Source organism: Abramis brama (assembly GCF_963993115.1).
Source record: "Abramis brama genome assembly, chromosome: 6".
Taxonomy (NCBI): domain Eukaryota; kingdom Metazoa; phylum Chordata; class Actinopteri; order Cypriniformes; family Leuciscidae; genus Abramis; species Abramis brama.
The window spans coordinates 17,721,147-17,738,100 of NC_139968.1; the positions used below are offsets into that span (position 1 = coordinate 17,721,147).

Below are 16,954 nucleotides of genomic sequence, written 5' to 3' on the forward strand. Positions count from 1 at the left end.
TAGAACATAGTTATTTATATTTATATATTTATTGTTATCTTTATAGTTATCGTCCTTGGTATAAACGGGCCATTACAATACTTTTTATTGCCTTCATGTCAAAATCAATTAGAAAAACAAAACAAAAAAACAAAACAATTTTTTTTTTCTTCTTTTAATCGAAATATAGCTTGTGAATGGCCATGGAGTGGTCTGGTAGGCTATTTTTTTTTTTTTTTTTAAGTCCTCATTTTGACCAAGTTAATGATTAACTTGGTGAACTTGGTAACTTGTTTAACTCCCCAGCATACAAACAGAGACCAAAACCAGAAAACAAAAGCTACAGTCATTTATGAGATGAAAATGAGAGTTCCTGTAAAAATCATCTGCTTTTCCTGTTTCCTATTTTCCGTTACCTTTGTGCAAGGTCAAGGTGAGTTTATAATTTTTACCATGTAGAATGTATATTCCAACACTTTTAAATGACCTTAAGTGGTTTTAAAGAGTGTTGACTAGTACTACATCTTTGTGTAATGTTTGTTTGTACTTCTCAGAATGTCTAAGAGAGGATATTACATATGAAAACATAGAACCAGTATCAAAACCTTCATATGACGATGATGAAACAGTGAACGTGAACTGTGTGACAGGTTATATCGGCTTTTATAGATTAAAGTGTAAAAATGGACAATGGCTGACGTTCATTGCACGAAGCTGCTCAAGTAAGAAAATTTCAATATGGTGACCACATAATTTTTTTCTCATATAATTCAAATTTTCACTTTCAGAGGAAAACTTGTTTGATTTCTGCAGAGAAAAAATGTGGTCACCCAGGGGAAACAGCAAATGGTGATTTTAAATTTATAGAGGGCAGAGATTATACTTATGGAGCAACAGTGGAGTATACTTGCAAGAAAGGGTAAATGTGAAAAAGCGTTTTCTAATTTATAAAGTTCAAATCTGTCCTGTTTAACTTGACACTACTTGCACTTAAAAAGTTGAAATACTTTGTGTTCATAGGTATGAAATGACAACCAGAATCAATCGACGTCACTGTAGAATGAAAGGGTGGGATAATTCTATCCCTGTCTGTGAGGGTACGCTATCTTTAAAATCAGTTTACATTATTGTCTTTTGATTCAGAAAGGTGCTGTAAGCGATTGTTATGGTAAGGTACATAGAGAACAAATCTCTGAAAGATATCACTGAAATAACTGTCCTGAGAAATCACGTGATGACACTGTTTACTATGTAAACAGTAACATTAAAGAGTCTGCGGGCCTCGTCCAGAATGAATGTTTAGCCAATCATAAGGCTTTTGAGGTGCTCTCTGCCTGTCAATCATTTTGCACATTCACAGCAGGCACTCGTAGTGGTTTTCACAATGCATAATGTTGAAGATCACAGACATTGAGCATTGATACAGATTATTTTGTTGGTGGAGGGAAATAAAACTCATAGGGCAGGCTTGATTTGCTCTTGCCTAACTTGACAGGTAAATATACTTTCGTAAAAACAGTGGGGGTGTAGAAATAGGGGCATGTCTACATCGATGACGAAAGTTCTCGAACTGCTAACCTCGCTTACAGCACCACAAGGGCTGCCAGGTTTCCCAAACACAATGTAGAACATTAGTGACATGCTGGTTGCATTTAATCTCTGTGGTAGTTTTCTCAGAATCAATGCCATCAAAGTTGCACGCAAGATGCTCTCTCATAAAAGAGTAGAGCATCGGGCCACTCAAAAGTAGATTAGGCTACAATTTCAACTGATCTTTCAACTTCAAATTCGAAAGGACACTAAGATTTATTTTTTTCTACTTAAAAAATATGTCTACTCCACATTTTGCACACAAAACTACAGTAATATGTCTGTATTTAAAGAAGGCTACATGATAGACACTATGACCCTGTTTACAGCTGGTATTATAATGCGTTTTGTTCGATCGGATCACAAGTAGACGAGGGAGACACATTCCCGTTTACACCTGGTGTTTTAATCCATCTCTTTTGTTCACTTTTGACCACTTCTGTCCTGATTTCTTTGAGGGGAGGGTCTATGGGCGGGTAAATGTATGGGCTTTTTCAGATCCTTCAATCTAATGTATGAAACAAACTCACACAATTTACATGAGCGTGCCTGGAGACAACGGAAAAACACACTGAGAGCAAAAGCTTTCATTTCTGCTCTGACAGACGCAAGACCACGCCGATGTGAGTGTGTGTTAGAAATCAGGAATGGTGTGAGAACATTGTGCTTGGTGCGTTTTTCGTCTTCAAACCAAACTTGGGTCACCAGCCGACAAAGTTTAAATCCCTTCTGACTTGTGTGCGACCATTAATGTTTACTCATTAGGTCAGTAGGCTTTAAGAAGATCCGGTCGAATGCGTTATCAGCTACCTTTGGAAGTGGTCGAAAGTGGACAAGCTCAAGCTCCCGTCCCCTTATTTAGTGTCGTCCACTTGTGATCCGATCGACCAAAACAATTCTTAATACCAGGTGTAAACAGGACCTAAATGTAGTCCAGCTTTAATATGCAACTAAATGCAGTCAAAGTGTGATGATTAGGTTTTGAATAATTTAAATTGTTACATGTATGTGACTTTAATAATAAATGGTCGGTGCTTGTTTTTGCGGCCTGAACATGTTGAATCGGCTTTTGTCAGGTTGTGGAATGTCTGAGAAATGACATACTGTAATCTGGTGATTGTCCACGTTGGTCAGCGTCTGTCGGTGCAGTGTGAATTGGTCTTTACACGTAGCATGGCAGTCCCCGCGCTTCTACCTCCACCTGGAGCCTGTTATTTGTTTTGCAAAAATCCACCGCTCCCATTCTTCTCGTCCGACCGCTGACCGCTGGACGGCTGATATCTTACTTTCAATCACAGTTTGTGCACACGCCACAGATCCCCCCTCCCCTCTCGCGCACATTACAATATCACATGCACACGCCTGAAGTTCGCAGGTGTGTTGGATTGTACGAAGCATGATGGCGGAGAGAAAATCTACTAACAAACATCCAATTCCTCGGTTAACAACCAGAGCTAGGAGGTCCAAAACAACCAAGGAAAAGAAAATGATGCTTCGATGCTGAAGAGATGGGTGCGTTCACAGAAAATCTGGTGCACACGCACTGACGAGCACGAACTCGATGGGAGGGTGCTTGGTGGTAATGGGGGAGGGGCGTGAGAGTTGTAAACATTCAAAATGTTGGCTAAGTCCCCTCAATCTGCCAGACTTGCCGACTGCAGCTTTAATGGTTAGCGGTCTACATGCTGGTTTGGGAAACAGGCATTGCTCCAATGTTAAAATAACATTTGACATAGAGCGATTTATCAGGAAACTCAGCCTAAATCAGATTATTTGTTTTCCTAGAGGTGAGATGCCCTGTAATTCGCACAGATGGGGATGTGACTGCATCAGGGAACACACGGGAAGGAACTTATGGCGATGTTATACATTTTGAGTGTGTATCTTCTGAGAAAAAGCTAGATGGAAGTAGTGTCATTCATTGTATGGAGAATGGCATTTGGAGCGGACCTGTTCCACAGTGCATAGGTTAATTCCACAGTCTCATGCTTTATTCAAGATCACTGCTTGATGTACTTGCACATTTCATGAGGAGACTAATACTAGAATTCCAAAATCATTTTCATCCGTAGACCATTGGTACAGATAATTAGTGTTGCTATAATGAATTGTGATATGTTAGTAGAGTATATTATAACCCCTAATAGACACATTTTTGCTGTACAAAACTGGTAGTATATTTTATTTTCTGTTAATTTTTCCTAATTATTGTTTTTGGAAGCCAAATAAGCATTTGATGATGAACATACTTTTCGACCATTAAAGGTAGGGTAGGTAGGAATTTTATAAAAAACTTTTTTCCAAATTTGTTTAAACTTTCTATATATATCAATACATAATTAAAATGTAAGTACTCTGAAAAAAAAGAGTATAAAAATCGAGTGACTCTAGACCGTTTAATCTGCATTAAACACAGCTCATTATTTCCATTCGGGACGAAACAAAGGATTGGCTTAGGCGACTGTCACTCTCTCGCAACCATGGCAACCACCCTTTTGCCACACAGGATCTGCCCATATGCGCGCGCACCCGTTTGATTTGAGGAATTCAAGAGGCACGGAACCTAGGAATAGCAAAACAATGGCAGAGAAAGAGCAATCAAAAAATTCACATTACCGGCATATGCAGTTAGCGAAGGCAAACAAGGCAAAAAGGAAGACAGTACTAGAAAAGGTAATGAACAAAAAGTCTTTGAATAAAACGCGTGTCAATATCCTCGGACCCTAGTTGCACGGCCTCTTGCACGACCTCCTCTGCTTCGCCCTCGACCCCGGACCTGTCCTCGAGCTGATGATGCGGTACTTGTCTCTGGAGTGTAGTCCTCATCAGAGTCAACAATGCTTTCATCATGGAAACTCTTACATGCAGAACACCATATATGTTATGAATCTTACACGAAATTCATCTTCATCACAGTGTAACTGATGGTAATGGAAAAACGTGTATGCAATGCAACCTGTTTTTAGCTTTGCCTTATAGATATAACTAGCTCGTTAGCGAATCAAAAAATATATATTTTAAACTTTACCAATATCAATATGCTAGCTTGATAGTGAGTACTAAAATACATCTTATTTGTTTATATTCATAATGCTAAAGTTAGATTTTTTTATTACATGTGATTCTGACATGATGTCACTACATGCACTGTGCTCCTTCCTCTCCGCTCGTCTCAGGTAAATAATGCGTCTTCCAGTTCAGCGGTCGGAGTCGCGCGTTCATGTGTTTTGGGGGCATGGCTTTGGAAGGAGCCCAGAAGGGAGGGGGTGGAGTGAATGGAAATAATGAGCTGTCTTTAAAACAGTCGTGAGAGGTCTACAGACACTCGATTTTTATACTTTCTTTTTCAGAGTACTTACATTTTAATTATGTATTGATATATAAATAAAGTTTAAACAAATTTGGAAAAGAAGTTTTTTACACAATTCCTACCTACCCTACCTTTAATAAAGTAGGATCAAGTAGTATGCTTGTGTGCAGTATGAATACAACACGAACATTCACTAAGCAGTGTGTCAGATAGTAATGTCTGAATATGCAGTATTCATAAAACAGTAGGCAAAATCGAATTAGAGTTTGCCAACCATTTTTGGCATACTTGACCTTTTTCTTAACTCAGTTTTGCATTGTGATGTCTTTACAGTAACTTGTCAACTTGATGTGACTGAATCTGGAGCAGTAAGAACCATACCAGAGGGAAAAACCATTTTCAAAGCTGGAGAAAAAGTGGAAATTATCTGCTCTGTCAAAAACCTGTTCTTATACAACCAGGAAACATTTACATGCACAAATAATGGGAAGTGGGATTACAAGCCATCTTGTGAGGGTAAGAATGTAGAGAAACACTCCTGGATTTGGTGCTGAATTCATTGAATATTTTCAAAAGCAGGTGAATCTTGTTTCAGAGATAAGATGTCAAGTTCCACACAACCAGCATGTGTATCTACCAATATTTTACTTCCGTGGAAATCTGAATTTAAATGTAAAAAAATCTTACAGTTGTGAGTCTGGATATCGTAAAATGTCAGCGGAGGCCACATGTGCACGAGGCGGATGGACACCAAAACCACTGTGTGCTGGTATGTTCTGCTGTAGAGTATTAAAATCTGCACTACTCATAAAATCACATAATATATATTCTATGATTATCTGGATGTTTGTTTTCTAGAAATTATGTGTGACCCACCAAAAATCCCAAATGCAGAGATTGTGGGAGGTCAGAAACAAAAGTATAAAACATCTTCAAGAATAGAATATAAATGTCGTCCTGGATTTGAACCAGAGGAACTTGTACAAATCACTTGTGATTCCGAGGGCCAATGGACAGACATACAGACCTGCACTGGAAAGTTACAGCTTGATGTTGTTTTGTTGTTTGCTTTGCTTTGATTATATTGTATCATAAATTCAGATACTTTTAACTTTTAATTAAAAATTTGGATGAATCATTTACAAGCCATAGATAACGTCTCGGTTATGTATGTAACCCTCGTTCCCTGAAGGAGGGAACGGAGATGTTACGTCAGAGACTGACGAATGGGGGTTTCGCTAGAGAGCCCTATCACCTTCCAGTTATTAGAAAATGAGCCAATGGTATGACAATACCATGGGTCTGCGGAATTTGCATTGTGAACTCCGCCCCACCGCGTGGGTATAAAAGAAGCCGCGGGTGCAATCTCACATTATGTTACCTGCTGAGGAGCCGAGACTGTACGCCCCGGCCGTTTCAGTGGTACTGCGGCAGTGGCATGGGGGTGTAACGTTTCCATTCCTTCCTTCAGGGAAGAAGGGTTACATATGTAACCGAGATGTTCCCTTTCAGTCAGTCACTATGAGTTACGTCAGAGACTGATGAATGGGAGGCCCAATGTAATCTAGCCAATGCGGCTGTCTTCCAGTGTCCTGCGCAAGCCCCAGCTCCTTGTCGTGAGGCTAGCACGAGTGAAGGGCCAGGCTGACCCAAAAATACCAAAGTACACTGGGTAGCATATCCCAGATGGAATATGTGACACAGCGCCTACCCGCAGGGAGGACTTAGAATACACATATGACCCGAGTACGGGATGCATATGGAGAACTGTTTCAAGGAACTGGAATGTTTCAACCTCAAGATGGCAAGAGGGGTCTTGCCGAGGGAAAACACGTGCTCGGAGGAGACTTACCGTGGAACATGTGGGGGTTGCCCAACCGGGGAACCATGCACATGGAGGCACCTAACCGATCACGAGGGCTGACCAACCGGGCATGCACTCTGGTGATGGCATCAACAATGCAGGAGGAACTCATCTGAGTAAAATAGCGCACGTATCCAGTCCGTGGAGTGAGGTGGAGTTCGCGATGCAAATTCTGCAGACCCATGGTATTTTCATACCATTGGCTCGTTTTCTAATAACTCGAAGGTGATAGGGCTCTCTAGCGAAACCCCCATTCGTCAATCTCTGACGTAACTCATAGAGACTGACTGAATGGGAACTGATATATGTGTCTTATATTAAAAAAAAAATATATTCTAATTTTAAAAAAGTAAGGCAGACACTACATACACTACTGTTAATATATTGTTGAGGTTTCAAAAATAGGTTATCTTTCTATATACAGATGGTACCTGTCAGGAGCAAGAACTAAAAAATGTAGAAATTCTATTTGGACATCCAGGCATCACTTCACCTTATAATCCTGGGCATATCTTAGTTTTTCGATGCACTAATGTCAACATGAGATTTTACGGCCAACGTGCAATTGAATGCCAGCCAGATGGGAGGTGGAATTACCCATATCCACAATGTGGAGGTACAAATTTATTCTTTTGTGTTTTTATTTAGAAACATTTCTATAAATCAGAATCTAAGTAGTAATCAAATGTGTTAATTTACTACCATCTGAACATGACCATCGACATTTGAAATCTTATAACTAATTAATAGTATTTTTCATATAATATTTTGCATTAAATTGTTCCTCTAGGAACAGTTGAGTGTTCCCAACCAACAAGGGACTTGCGATTTGTGGAACTGACAGATAAGAAAATTGTGTTCAGCAACTTTGAGATTCTGAAATATACGTGCAATAAACCGTACAATGAAACTTCAGGAGGAGCTTTGATGTGTCAAAATGGAAAATGGAACGGAACATTTGTCTGCAAAAGTGAGTCCCCACAAAATCTTGCATTCACATTTATTTACCCAGCAGAAAACCCAACTATCTATGATGATCCAATCCCAAATGTGGATTATGGGTGCATCAAAAAAATATTGATACATGATACAATATATACAGTGCAATGCATAAGTTAATACACCCATGCTAAAGTTGACTAAAAAGAGGAATAAAAAATCATATTTTGGAAATTGAACTTAATGCCTTAATTTAAAAAATTAGGAAAAATCCAACCTTTTAGGACACCAATTTTCTTTGTGAATGAATAATGTATCGTAAATAAATAAATGTTCTTCCTTAAAATACATGGTGCATAAGTGTGTACACCCCTATGTTAAATTCCCAGAGACAGGCAGATTTTTATTTTTAAGAATTTTTTTTAAATTAATATTTAGGATACTATGCATCCTGATAAAGTTCCCTTGGCCTTTGGAATTAAAATAGCCCCACATCATCACATAGCATTCACCATACCTAGAGATTGGCATGGGGTACTTTCCATAAGATCATCTCTCAATGCAAATCAAACTAGCTTTTAGGCTAACTGAAATAAAACCATGCCAATCTCTAGGTATGGTGAATGCTATGTGATGATGTGGGGCAATTTTAATTCCAAAGGCCAAGGGAACTTTATCAGGATGCATAGTATCCTAAAAATTAATTAAAAAAAAATACTTAAAAATAAAAATCTGCCTGCCTCTATGGGAATTTAACATAGGGGTGTACACACTTATGCACCATGTATTTTAAGGAAGAACATTTATTTATTTACGATACATTATTCATTCACAAAGAAAATTGGTGTCCTAAAAGGTTGGATTTTTCCTAATTTTTTAAAAATTAAGGCATTAAGTTCAATTTCCACAATATGATTTTTTATTCCTCTTTTTAGTCAACTTTAGCATGGGTGTATTAACTTATGCATTGCACTGTATATATATATATATATATATATATATATATATATTCATATATATATATATATATATATATATATATATATATAACATACATACAATGATACAGCTGTCACATTCATGTCTTGTTTAGTTCATAGGGGTCGTTTACACTAAAACTTTTTATTCGTTTTGGCTGTTCATGTACACGACATCTGGCAAACTTTTGAAAATGGGTTTCAGTGTGCATGTTTTTGAAAATTATATTGTTTTTGTATTGGTGTAATAGCCTGGGAAAACCCAGACAAACTTACAGCAAATTTAGATTTGCTCTGCAAGTAGTCTGCTACACATTCAAAAGTAAATACCTTTTCTTCACAAAAAGAGTACATACTTTTATGGCGTAGTGTAACTTAGGCGAATTGGGACGCAGCATATGGCTTTACACGATGACGATCGCTCTGAACGGTTTTAGGTCTATCCATTTGCGCCCAGAGGCATTTGAGCGACGTCCGTTGGTCCGTTTCCGCCCCTTTGGAAACGAGTTATTAATGAAGCTTTGCCAGACCATAACTCAGTTACTACTGAGAATGGTCTGGTTTTAACCAGGCTATTGGTGTAAGCTACAAAAACGCGAATTTGTGAATGTGGTGACGTCATGTGCATGCGTATTTTCAAAACAATCCCCATTCACACTGATCCAGACCAGTAGTTGACGGTGTCAGATTGTAAAGAAAAAATATGTGCCTATAAACTGAACATCTAATACGCATGTGCAATTGCGCATGACATCACCATAACCATATCATTTTCCAAAACTTGTACGTTGAAACCCGTTTTCAAAAGTTTGCATTTCCAGGCCTTAAAAACGTCAGTGTCGTGTAAATGAATGGTGTCGTGTAAATGGACCCTTAGGCCTAGTCCACACGTACATGGGTATTTTTATAAAGTTTTTCCTCCTCCTTTAAAAAAAACAAAAAAACATTTACGTCCACATGAGAAAAATAAGAAATAGTCCTCATGCTATGTCTGTAATTTATAGCAAACCATCTAGTATTAATTCGATTTCAAACAGATTTATTAAAAGAAGTTATTACTCCACCTCGTGCGTGACGTCATAAACCAACATGGTTGAACGACCACTTTGCGACAATGCGGTTTCGGGAAACAGTCGTGACTAGCAAGTTGATTTATTCAACGATGCATCATACTATGGAAGTTAAGCAGCGAGTTACGTCGTCGTACGGGAAAACACACCCCTATTTGGCTGAAACGTGTTCAAAACATGTACAGCACAGGTAGTCAGTTTAATCACCGTTCTGTATCAATGTGCATGAAGTGCAATCACACACACACACATACAGTCACTTGCACTCAGAGACTGGAGATCATGATTTGACAAGAAACATTCAGAAACACAGAAATTTGTTGTCAAATGCTGCCCCAAGACTTTTATTAGTATAATTGTGGACACTAAATGCTGCTCAAAAATGTACAGTATATGAATGTATTTTTATTTTATTTTATTTGTTTAGGTGGGATCTGTCCACCACCTCCATATCTTCAACATGGAGACTACAGCATCATCAGTACAGTAAAAGGTGTGATTACAGAGGTATCATACACTTGCCAGTCTTACTATGTGCTGGACAAGCAACAGGAATCTTATAAGTGTGTGGATGGAAAATGGGAGACTCCTCCGAAATGTCTGAGTGAGTTATTCAATTACAAATGAATTCTCTTTTGCGTTTTGTATTGTTTTTCACTGGATGATGTCTCTGTCATAGGGCCTTGTGAAATTGATGACATAGTTGAGAAGTACAATCTACAGCTCCCTACAGAAAAGGTCTATATAACGCATGCTAACAAGTATAGGCTTAACTGTACGGCTGGGTGGAATACTGGAAGTGAGATGAGAGCATATGTGGACGTGTCGTGTTCTAATGGGTATCTTCAGATTGACAAAAGTTGTGAGTAATGTTTCTCATTTTCAATCTGAATTAGTCATGTTGGTGTTCTGTACATTTATTTATTAATTTGTTTGTTTTTTTCCAGGTGATAAACAAAATAACTGAAAATAAACTAGAGTTGTAGTTGAGGTAATGTAACCCGGTTTGATTTTAAGAATGACTAGTATTTACTTTCACATGTATCATGGTTTCCTGTGTCTTGGTTTTTTGATTATCTTCCCGTATTCTTGATTTTCCTTTTTGCCTGTGTTTTCGACCCTGTAGCTTTTTTAGATTGTTTGACCCTTTGCCTGTTATATTGACTATGATTCTGGATTGTCCCAATAAAGCTGCATTTGGATGTTCAACGCAAGTCTCTGAGCCGTTCGTAATAATCTTAAAGAAGTTGTTTGTATTTATTATATTTTAATATTCATTTAATGACGCTTGTGATTAAAAACATGTTAGTAACTAGATGTACCGCATAGCGGTACAAAATATGACCGCCGCTCAGGCCTGCACTGGCTTTCCACAAAAATAAATGACGTGGAGCAATTTGGCTGTATTGCGTGTTTATGTATATAAGTTGTATATTTTAAAAGACTGTCTGGAGTATTCCTGTGGATCATGGATAATTTAGAGTTTTGTAATTTTTTGCCATTACTATTTAAGTTTTATATCAAAAGTCATTAGTTTAGACACTTAACATCCATAATGTGAAAACGTCACATCCATAACAGTGGTTAACAGTAAAAAGCGACTGAAGTGCCCTTGAGCAAGGCACCTAACCCCTCACTGCTCCCCGAGCGCCGCTGTTGTTGCAGGCAGCTCACTGCGCCGAGATTAGTGTGTGCTTCACCTCACTGTGTGTTCACTGTGTGCTGAGTGTGTTTCACTAATTCACGGATTGGGATAAATGCAGAGACCAAATTTCCCTCACGGGATCAAAATAGTATATATACTTATACTTATATAAGGGGGGGAGGCCCCCCGGGGACCAAACGAAATTTTTCCGTAAAAGTCTAGTGGGGCTACATGCCCACCAAATTTCATGTTCCCCGGTGTTTCGGTGTCCCTGGTATCGTTGACGAAAAATTCAGATGACGAAAAAAAAAAAAAAAAAAAACTTTGACAATCGATTATGGGCTAGGTTGATGTGGGCCCTTAAGACCAACATACCATAAAAATGTCTTCATCCTCGGTGCCACGGTTCAGGTAGTTATTTAGGAAAAACTGCATTTTTTGGGTTTGGGGGGGCCCAGCGAGGGGGGGGAGTGGCCCTCGGGGACCAAACGAAATTTTTCCGTAAAAGTCTAGTGGGGCTACATGCCCACCAAATTTCATGTTCCCCGGTGTTTCGGTGTCCCTGGTATCGTTGACGAAAAATTCAGATGACGAAAAAAAAAAAAAAAAAAAACTTTGACAATCGATTATGGGCTAGGTTGATGTGGGCCCTTAAGACCAACATACCATAAAAATGTCTTCATCCTCTGTGCCACGGTTCAGGTAGTTATTTAGGAAAAACTGCATTTTTTGGGTTTGGGGGGGCCCAGCGAGGGGGGGGAGTGGCCCCCGGGGACCAAACGAAATTTTTCCGTAAAAGTCTAGTGGGGCTACATGCCCACCAAATTTCATGTTCCCCGGTGTTTCGGTGTCCCTGGTATCGTTGACGAAAAATTCACGGGGGCCCCAGCGCGGGGGGGGGGGGGGGAAGTGGCCCCCGGGGACCAAACGAAATTTTTCCGTAAAAGTCTAGTAGACCAACATACCATAAAAAATTCTTCATCCTCGGTGCCACGGTTCAGGTAGTTATTTAGGAAAAACTGCATTTTTTGGGTTTGGGGGGGCCCAGCGCGGGGGGGGAATGGCCCCCGGGGACCAAACGAAATTTTTCCGTAAAAGTCTAGTGGGGCTACATGCCCACCAAATTTCATGTTCCCCGGTGTTTCGGTGTCCCTGGTATCGTTGACGAAAAAATTCAGTAGATGACGAAAAAAAAAAAAAAAAAAACTTTGACAATCCCTATATGACCGCTTTCGCTAGCTATGCTAGCGGCGGTCATAATTATAGTGACTTTGGTGTGGATTTTAGTTCAACATATTTCTTGCATTATTTATGCACTTTATTTACAGAAAACATTTATTTATGCAAACTCAGCAAAAATAAGTCACCTTTTCAGGATACTATATTTTAAAGATAATTTTGTAAAATCCAGATAAACTACACAGATCTTTATTGGAAAGGGTTTAAACAAATGTTTTTCATGCTTGTTTTAACAATTTACACAGAACTGAACAATTTATGATAACTGAACTGAGCTGGACGATGACATCATTTCTTCAGAACTGCTTTATAGATCAAATGAACTAACTTAATAATTGATGATCTTTACAACAGAACTGAATCGACACAGAACTAACTTCAGCTGAACAACAGCCGAAACTGACTGTTGATATTGCCAGCCTGATTTTTCCCAGTAATGTTTCCTATTCCTAATCCAATCTGATTCTGACCTGTAACGCTGCCTGGATCATAATCATACACTGTTCGCTCGTTGGCCAGAGGAGAACTGCCCCCCGACTGAGCCTGGGTTCTCCCAAGGTTTTTTTCTCCATTCTGTCTCCTGATGGAGTTTTGATTCCTTGCCACTGTTGCCTTGGCTTTTGACTTGCTTAGTTGGGGACATTTAATATTCAACAATATTATTGATCTGCCTTACTTAAGGTGGACGATGACACAATTTTCTTCTAGAAACAAACTTTGTTGTATTATTTTCATGTTATCACTGTGAAGCTGCTTTGATACAATCTTGATAGTAAAAAGTGCTATATAAATAAAGGTGACTTGACTTGACTAATGTCCAAATTGAGAGGCTGTTCATGTCCAATTTCTAATTATGTACAATAACACCAATGAGTAGGCAGCATTAATGTGGCATCTTCCTTCATTGAGGGCCAAACTAAAGTAGCTGTGTATTTGTCATGATCCCAGCCTTTGTTTCTCTTGCTCTTGTGATTCTCTTGTGGTTTGTCAGTCATTGTTTGCTGCAACATGCTCCTGTCCTGAGCTTCTTTATTTGCCGTGGTTCCCTGTTTTTGTTTCGTTAATAAAAATGATTTTATTTTAATAAACTTATTAAATTAAAAAAATTGTCATGATCCCAGCCTGTGTTTCCCTGTGTTGTGTGGGGAATTTTGTGTTATTTCCTGTCCTAGTGCCTTTGCATGATCCTAATTGGACTCTGGACATTGCATTACACCTGAGCAGTTCAGCTTTTAAGGTGGGTGTCGTGGAGAAGGAACGCGACATTCATGCTGTACCACCATGCCAGAGTCCCCACTCGTCTTGGCTACCACACCAGTGTCTCCAGTCGTCATGTCATGGCCGCCACGCCTGGGTCTTCAGCCAAGATGGCCACCACGCCTGAACCTCCAGCCGTCATGGATGACACACCAAAGTTCATGCCATGAACGTCGCACATGAAACCATTAAGGTGGTCCCTGTGAGAGTGAGACTGGCATCCAGCTTGGAGGACACACCGCTGATGTCAGTGCATGCAGCCGGCATCCCTAGAACAGTGTCATCTAGCCCACTGGCCTCAGCGCTCTCAAGCCTGCCGGTGCCTGTGCTGTCCAGTCCAGAGGTCGTTCCCTTGTTCTCTGTACTCCCTGTTACGACAATGGCCATTTTGTGTGTTTGGGCCGCACATTGCTCTTCAGCCAATGAGTCCGCTCCAGAGCCCACTTTTGTCCCTGAGTTTCTTGACAGCCTTGATGCGACCACAAAGGTCATCCCTGAACTTCCTGTGTACCTCGACACGGCCGCAGAGGCCGTACCTGAACTTCCTGTCTGCCTCAACCGCAGAGGCCGTACCTGAACTTCTTGTCTGCCTCAACTGCAGAGGCCGTACCTGAACTTCTTGTCTGCCTCGGCGCAACCGCAGAGGTCGTCCCTGAACTTCCTGTCTGCCTCAACCGCAGAGGCCGTACCTGAACTTCTTGTCTGCCTCGACGCGACCGCAGAGGTCATACCTGAACTTCTTGTCTGCCTCGACGCGACTGCAGAGGTCGTACCTGAACTTCTTGTCTGCCTCGACGCGACTGCAGAGGTCGTACCTGAACTTCCTGGTTCTTGGTTGTCTTCAACCTTGGTTGTCTTGGTTGTCCTCATCAACGCCTTGGTGGACTTCAGCCCGGTCTGCTCTGCCGTGGGGGTCTTTAGCTTGTCTACTCTTCTGTGGTGGTCTTCTGCTCCGCCATGGGAATCTTCAGCTTTTCTTGCCCAGCCCGCTCCACCTTCGTCTCCTGCTCTGCCTTCGTCTCCAGTTATTCCACTCCATGGACCTTGCCCTCCATCCCACCCCTAGGCCCGCCTCTGCTCTACCGCCCTCCCGGACTTGCTTTTAGGAGCATCTTAAAAAGCAAGATTTTGAGGACGGGTAATGTCATGAGGATCCCAGCATGTGTCCCCCTGTCTTTTTTTGTGTTTTTCAATTTGATCAGTCTCCCCAGGTGTGTCTTGTTAATTCCCTTGGTTACCCTCGTGTGTTCCCATGACAATTTACAACGCCCCCTTGTTACCTTGTTATCCTGTGTATAAATTGCCCTTGAGTTTCTCTTGTGGTTTGTCAGACGTTGTTTGCTGTAACATGCTCCTGTCCTGAGCTGGATTCCCTGTTTGTTTTGTTAATAAAGTAGTGCTTGCATATCTCTGCTTCGTCCCTGCCTCAGCATTACAGAATTCTAATTGAATCAGTCTAAGTTTGAAAATTTAATCAATAAAACAAAAAATTTGCACAAAATAACCTCAAATCAAACTAACTCTGTCAATCAGTCATTTTCCTCTTCAGACAAACAATCATATCTTCATTTATGGTTTTTGGGAATTATTTACTCTAACTAAGAGCAAAACTGACCATTCTCTAAACCATTTAATTAAATTGTAACTGTTAGCAACATTTAACATTTTTAAAATTCAACATTTAAAAAAATGTGACTTTTTCAGATTTTTCACCTGCAACAATCGATCATATTTTCATCAATACTTTACTCTCACTTAGAATAAAATCAATCAATATTTAAACTTCTCAATAAAAGAAAACCAATCAATATTTAAACCTCTTAATTTCCTTAAATGCAGCATGGGAATAAGACAAGTAATTGCATTTTTTTTTTTTTTTAAGTATTGCATTTGCTTTCTCTTTTTTTTTTTGCAAATATTGTAGCACTGATATCGTAACTTTCAGCCCTGTTATCAAAGTTATGACAAGGAAATATGACCAAACAACATTTTTTTTCCCCTCAGATTTTAGTATGTTTTTCGGCCATTACAACTACTACTGTAGCACCTACTGAGGCTTATTGTATGCTAAATTTACACCCCTGTTGCTCATTCTGGATTTCTTTTTTTATTAAAGTAATTATGAATATGATTATATAATGAAATCACATGTCAAGGAAACAGGGAAAAAATTTTGGAAACAGCATTGCCAAAAATGTAAACCTCATTGAAATCGAACAGAACATAAAATGTCTCAAATAATATTTAGTTTGACATTTAGGATAGATGAAAAAAATTAAATAAAAATTGATCCTATTCATTGATTGTGCCAAAACTCAGCACATGACAACCATTTACTTATAAAGTTAAAGACCTTTGAGTTTAACATTTCAATGTTTACCAAAAGTCCACACCGTAAGATCCCGTAAATGACATCCAGTTTTTATGGTTTAAAAAAAGACAAACATTTTTTTATTTTTTTCAGTGTGAGATAAGGAGGGCAATCTAGGTCATCTAGAGACAACAACAGGGTTTTTTTTTTGTTTTTTTTTAAGCACATACTGATACTTTAAGGCTCAAACTCTTCTTTTACCATATGTTTAAGTATTATGAAACTCAGATTAATTAATGTAATAATGTTCTTCTTTAAATGTAAAGAACACTAGTCAGTGAAAAAAATCTAAATCTAACAGGTTTAACCTGTAAAGCACAGCAGTGAACACAAAATATTTTAGAACTTTATTTTTGCTTCCTGTTTATGTTACATAAATGTGACTTACAAAGTTTGACTTGTATAAGGTAACTTGTCCTTTGGTTTGTCCAAATTTGTTTATGTTAATGTTATTCATCTTAATGTCCTTTTCAATTAGATTGTATTGACTTGAAAGCAAATGAAGCAAGAGTGTAGAGTTACATTCAAGCTATTTTAAGGCATAAATAAATTAAAATAAAATAAAAATAAAATCACAGGATTTTTTTTATGTCATTTTGTCATCACAGTTATTGACTACAGGGTGATTTTAAACAAAATATCCTTCTGCATGACCACAAAGTGGTCTGGTATAAAAGAGTCTTAGTAAATGATTCACTTTTCGATTCCGCATC

The 16,954-nt window shown here is 39.1% G+C and overlaps 1 protein-coding gene across 3 annotated transcripts; it reads left to right on the plus strand.

Moving 5' to 3' along the window:
• The first annotated feature begins 259 nt into the window (after nucleotides 1-259).
• Nucleotides 260-10,938, plus strand: cfhl3 (complement factor H like 3). 3 transcript variants are annotated; one of them, XM_084117888.1, is made up of 13 exons: nucleotides 260-412; nucleotides 534-701; nucleotides 793-898; nucleotides 1,000-1,076; nucleotides 3,355-3,537; nucleotides 5,213-5,395; nucleotides 5,475-5,648; nucleotides 5,738-5,913; nucleotides 7,167-7,359; nucleotides 7,534-7,713; nucleotides 10,157-10,333; nucleotides 10,409-10,591; nucleotides 10,677-10,938. In XM_084117888.1, exons 1-13 carry the CDS (start codon nucleotides 337-339, stop codon nucleotides 10,694-10,696), a joined length of 1,896 nt encoding a protein of 631 aa, XP_083974014.1. In that variant the 5' UTR covers nucleotides 260-336; the 3' UTR covers nucleotides 10,697-10,938. The 3 variants fall into 3 exon arrangements, with proteins under 3 accessions (XP_083974014.1, XP_083974015.1, XP_083974016.1); XM_084117889.1 differs by lacking the exon at nucleotides 3,355-3,537 and having other exon boundaries at nucleotides 261-412; XM_084117890.1 differs by lacking the exons at nucleotides 793-898; nucleotides 1,000-1,076; nucleotides 3,355-3,537 and having other exon boundaries at nucleotides 261-412.
• The last annotated feature ends 6,016 nt before the right edge of the window (nucleotides 10,939-16,954 follow it).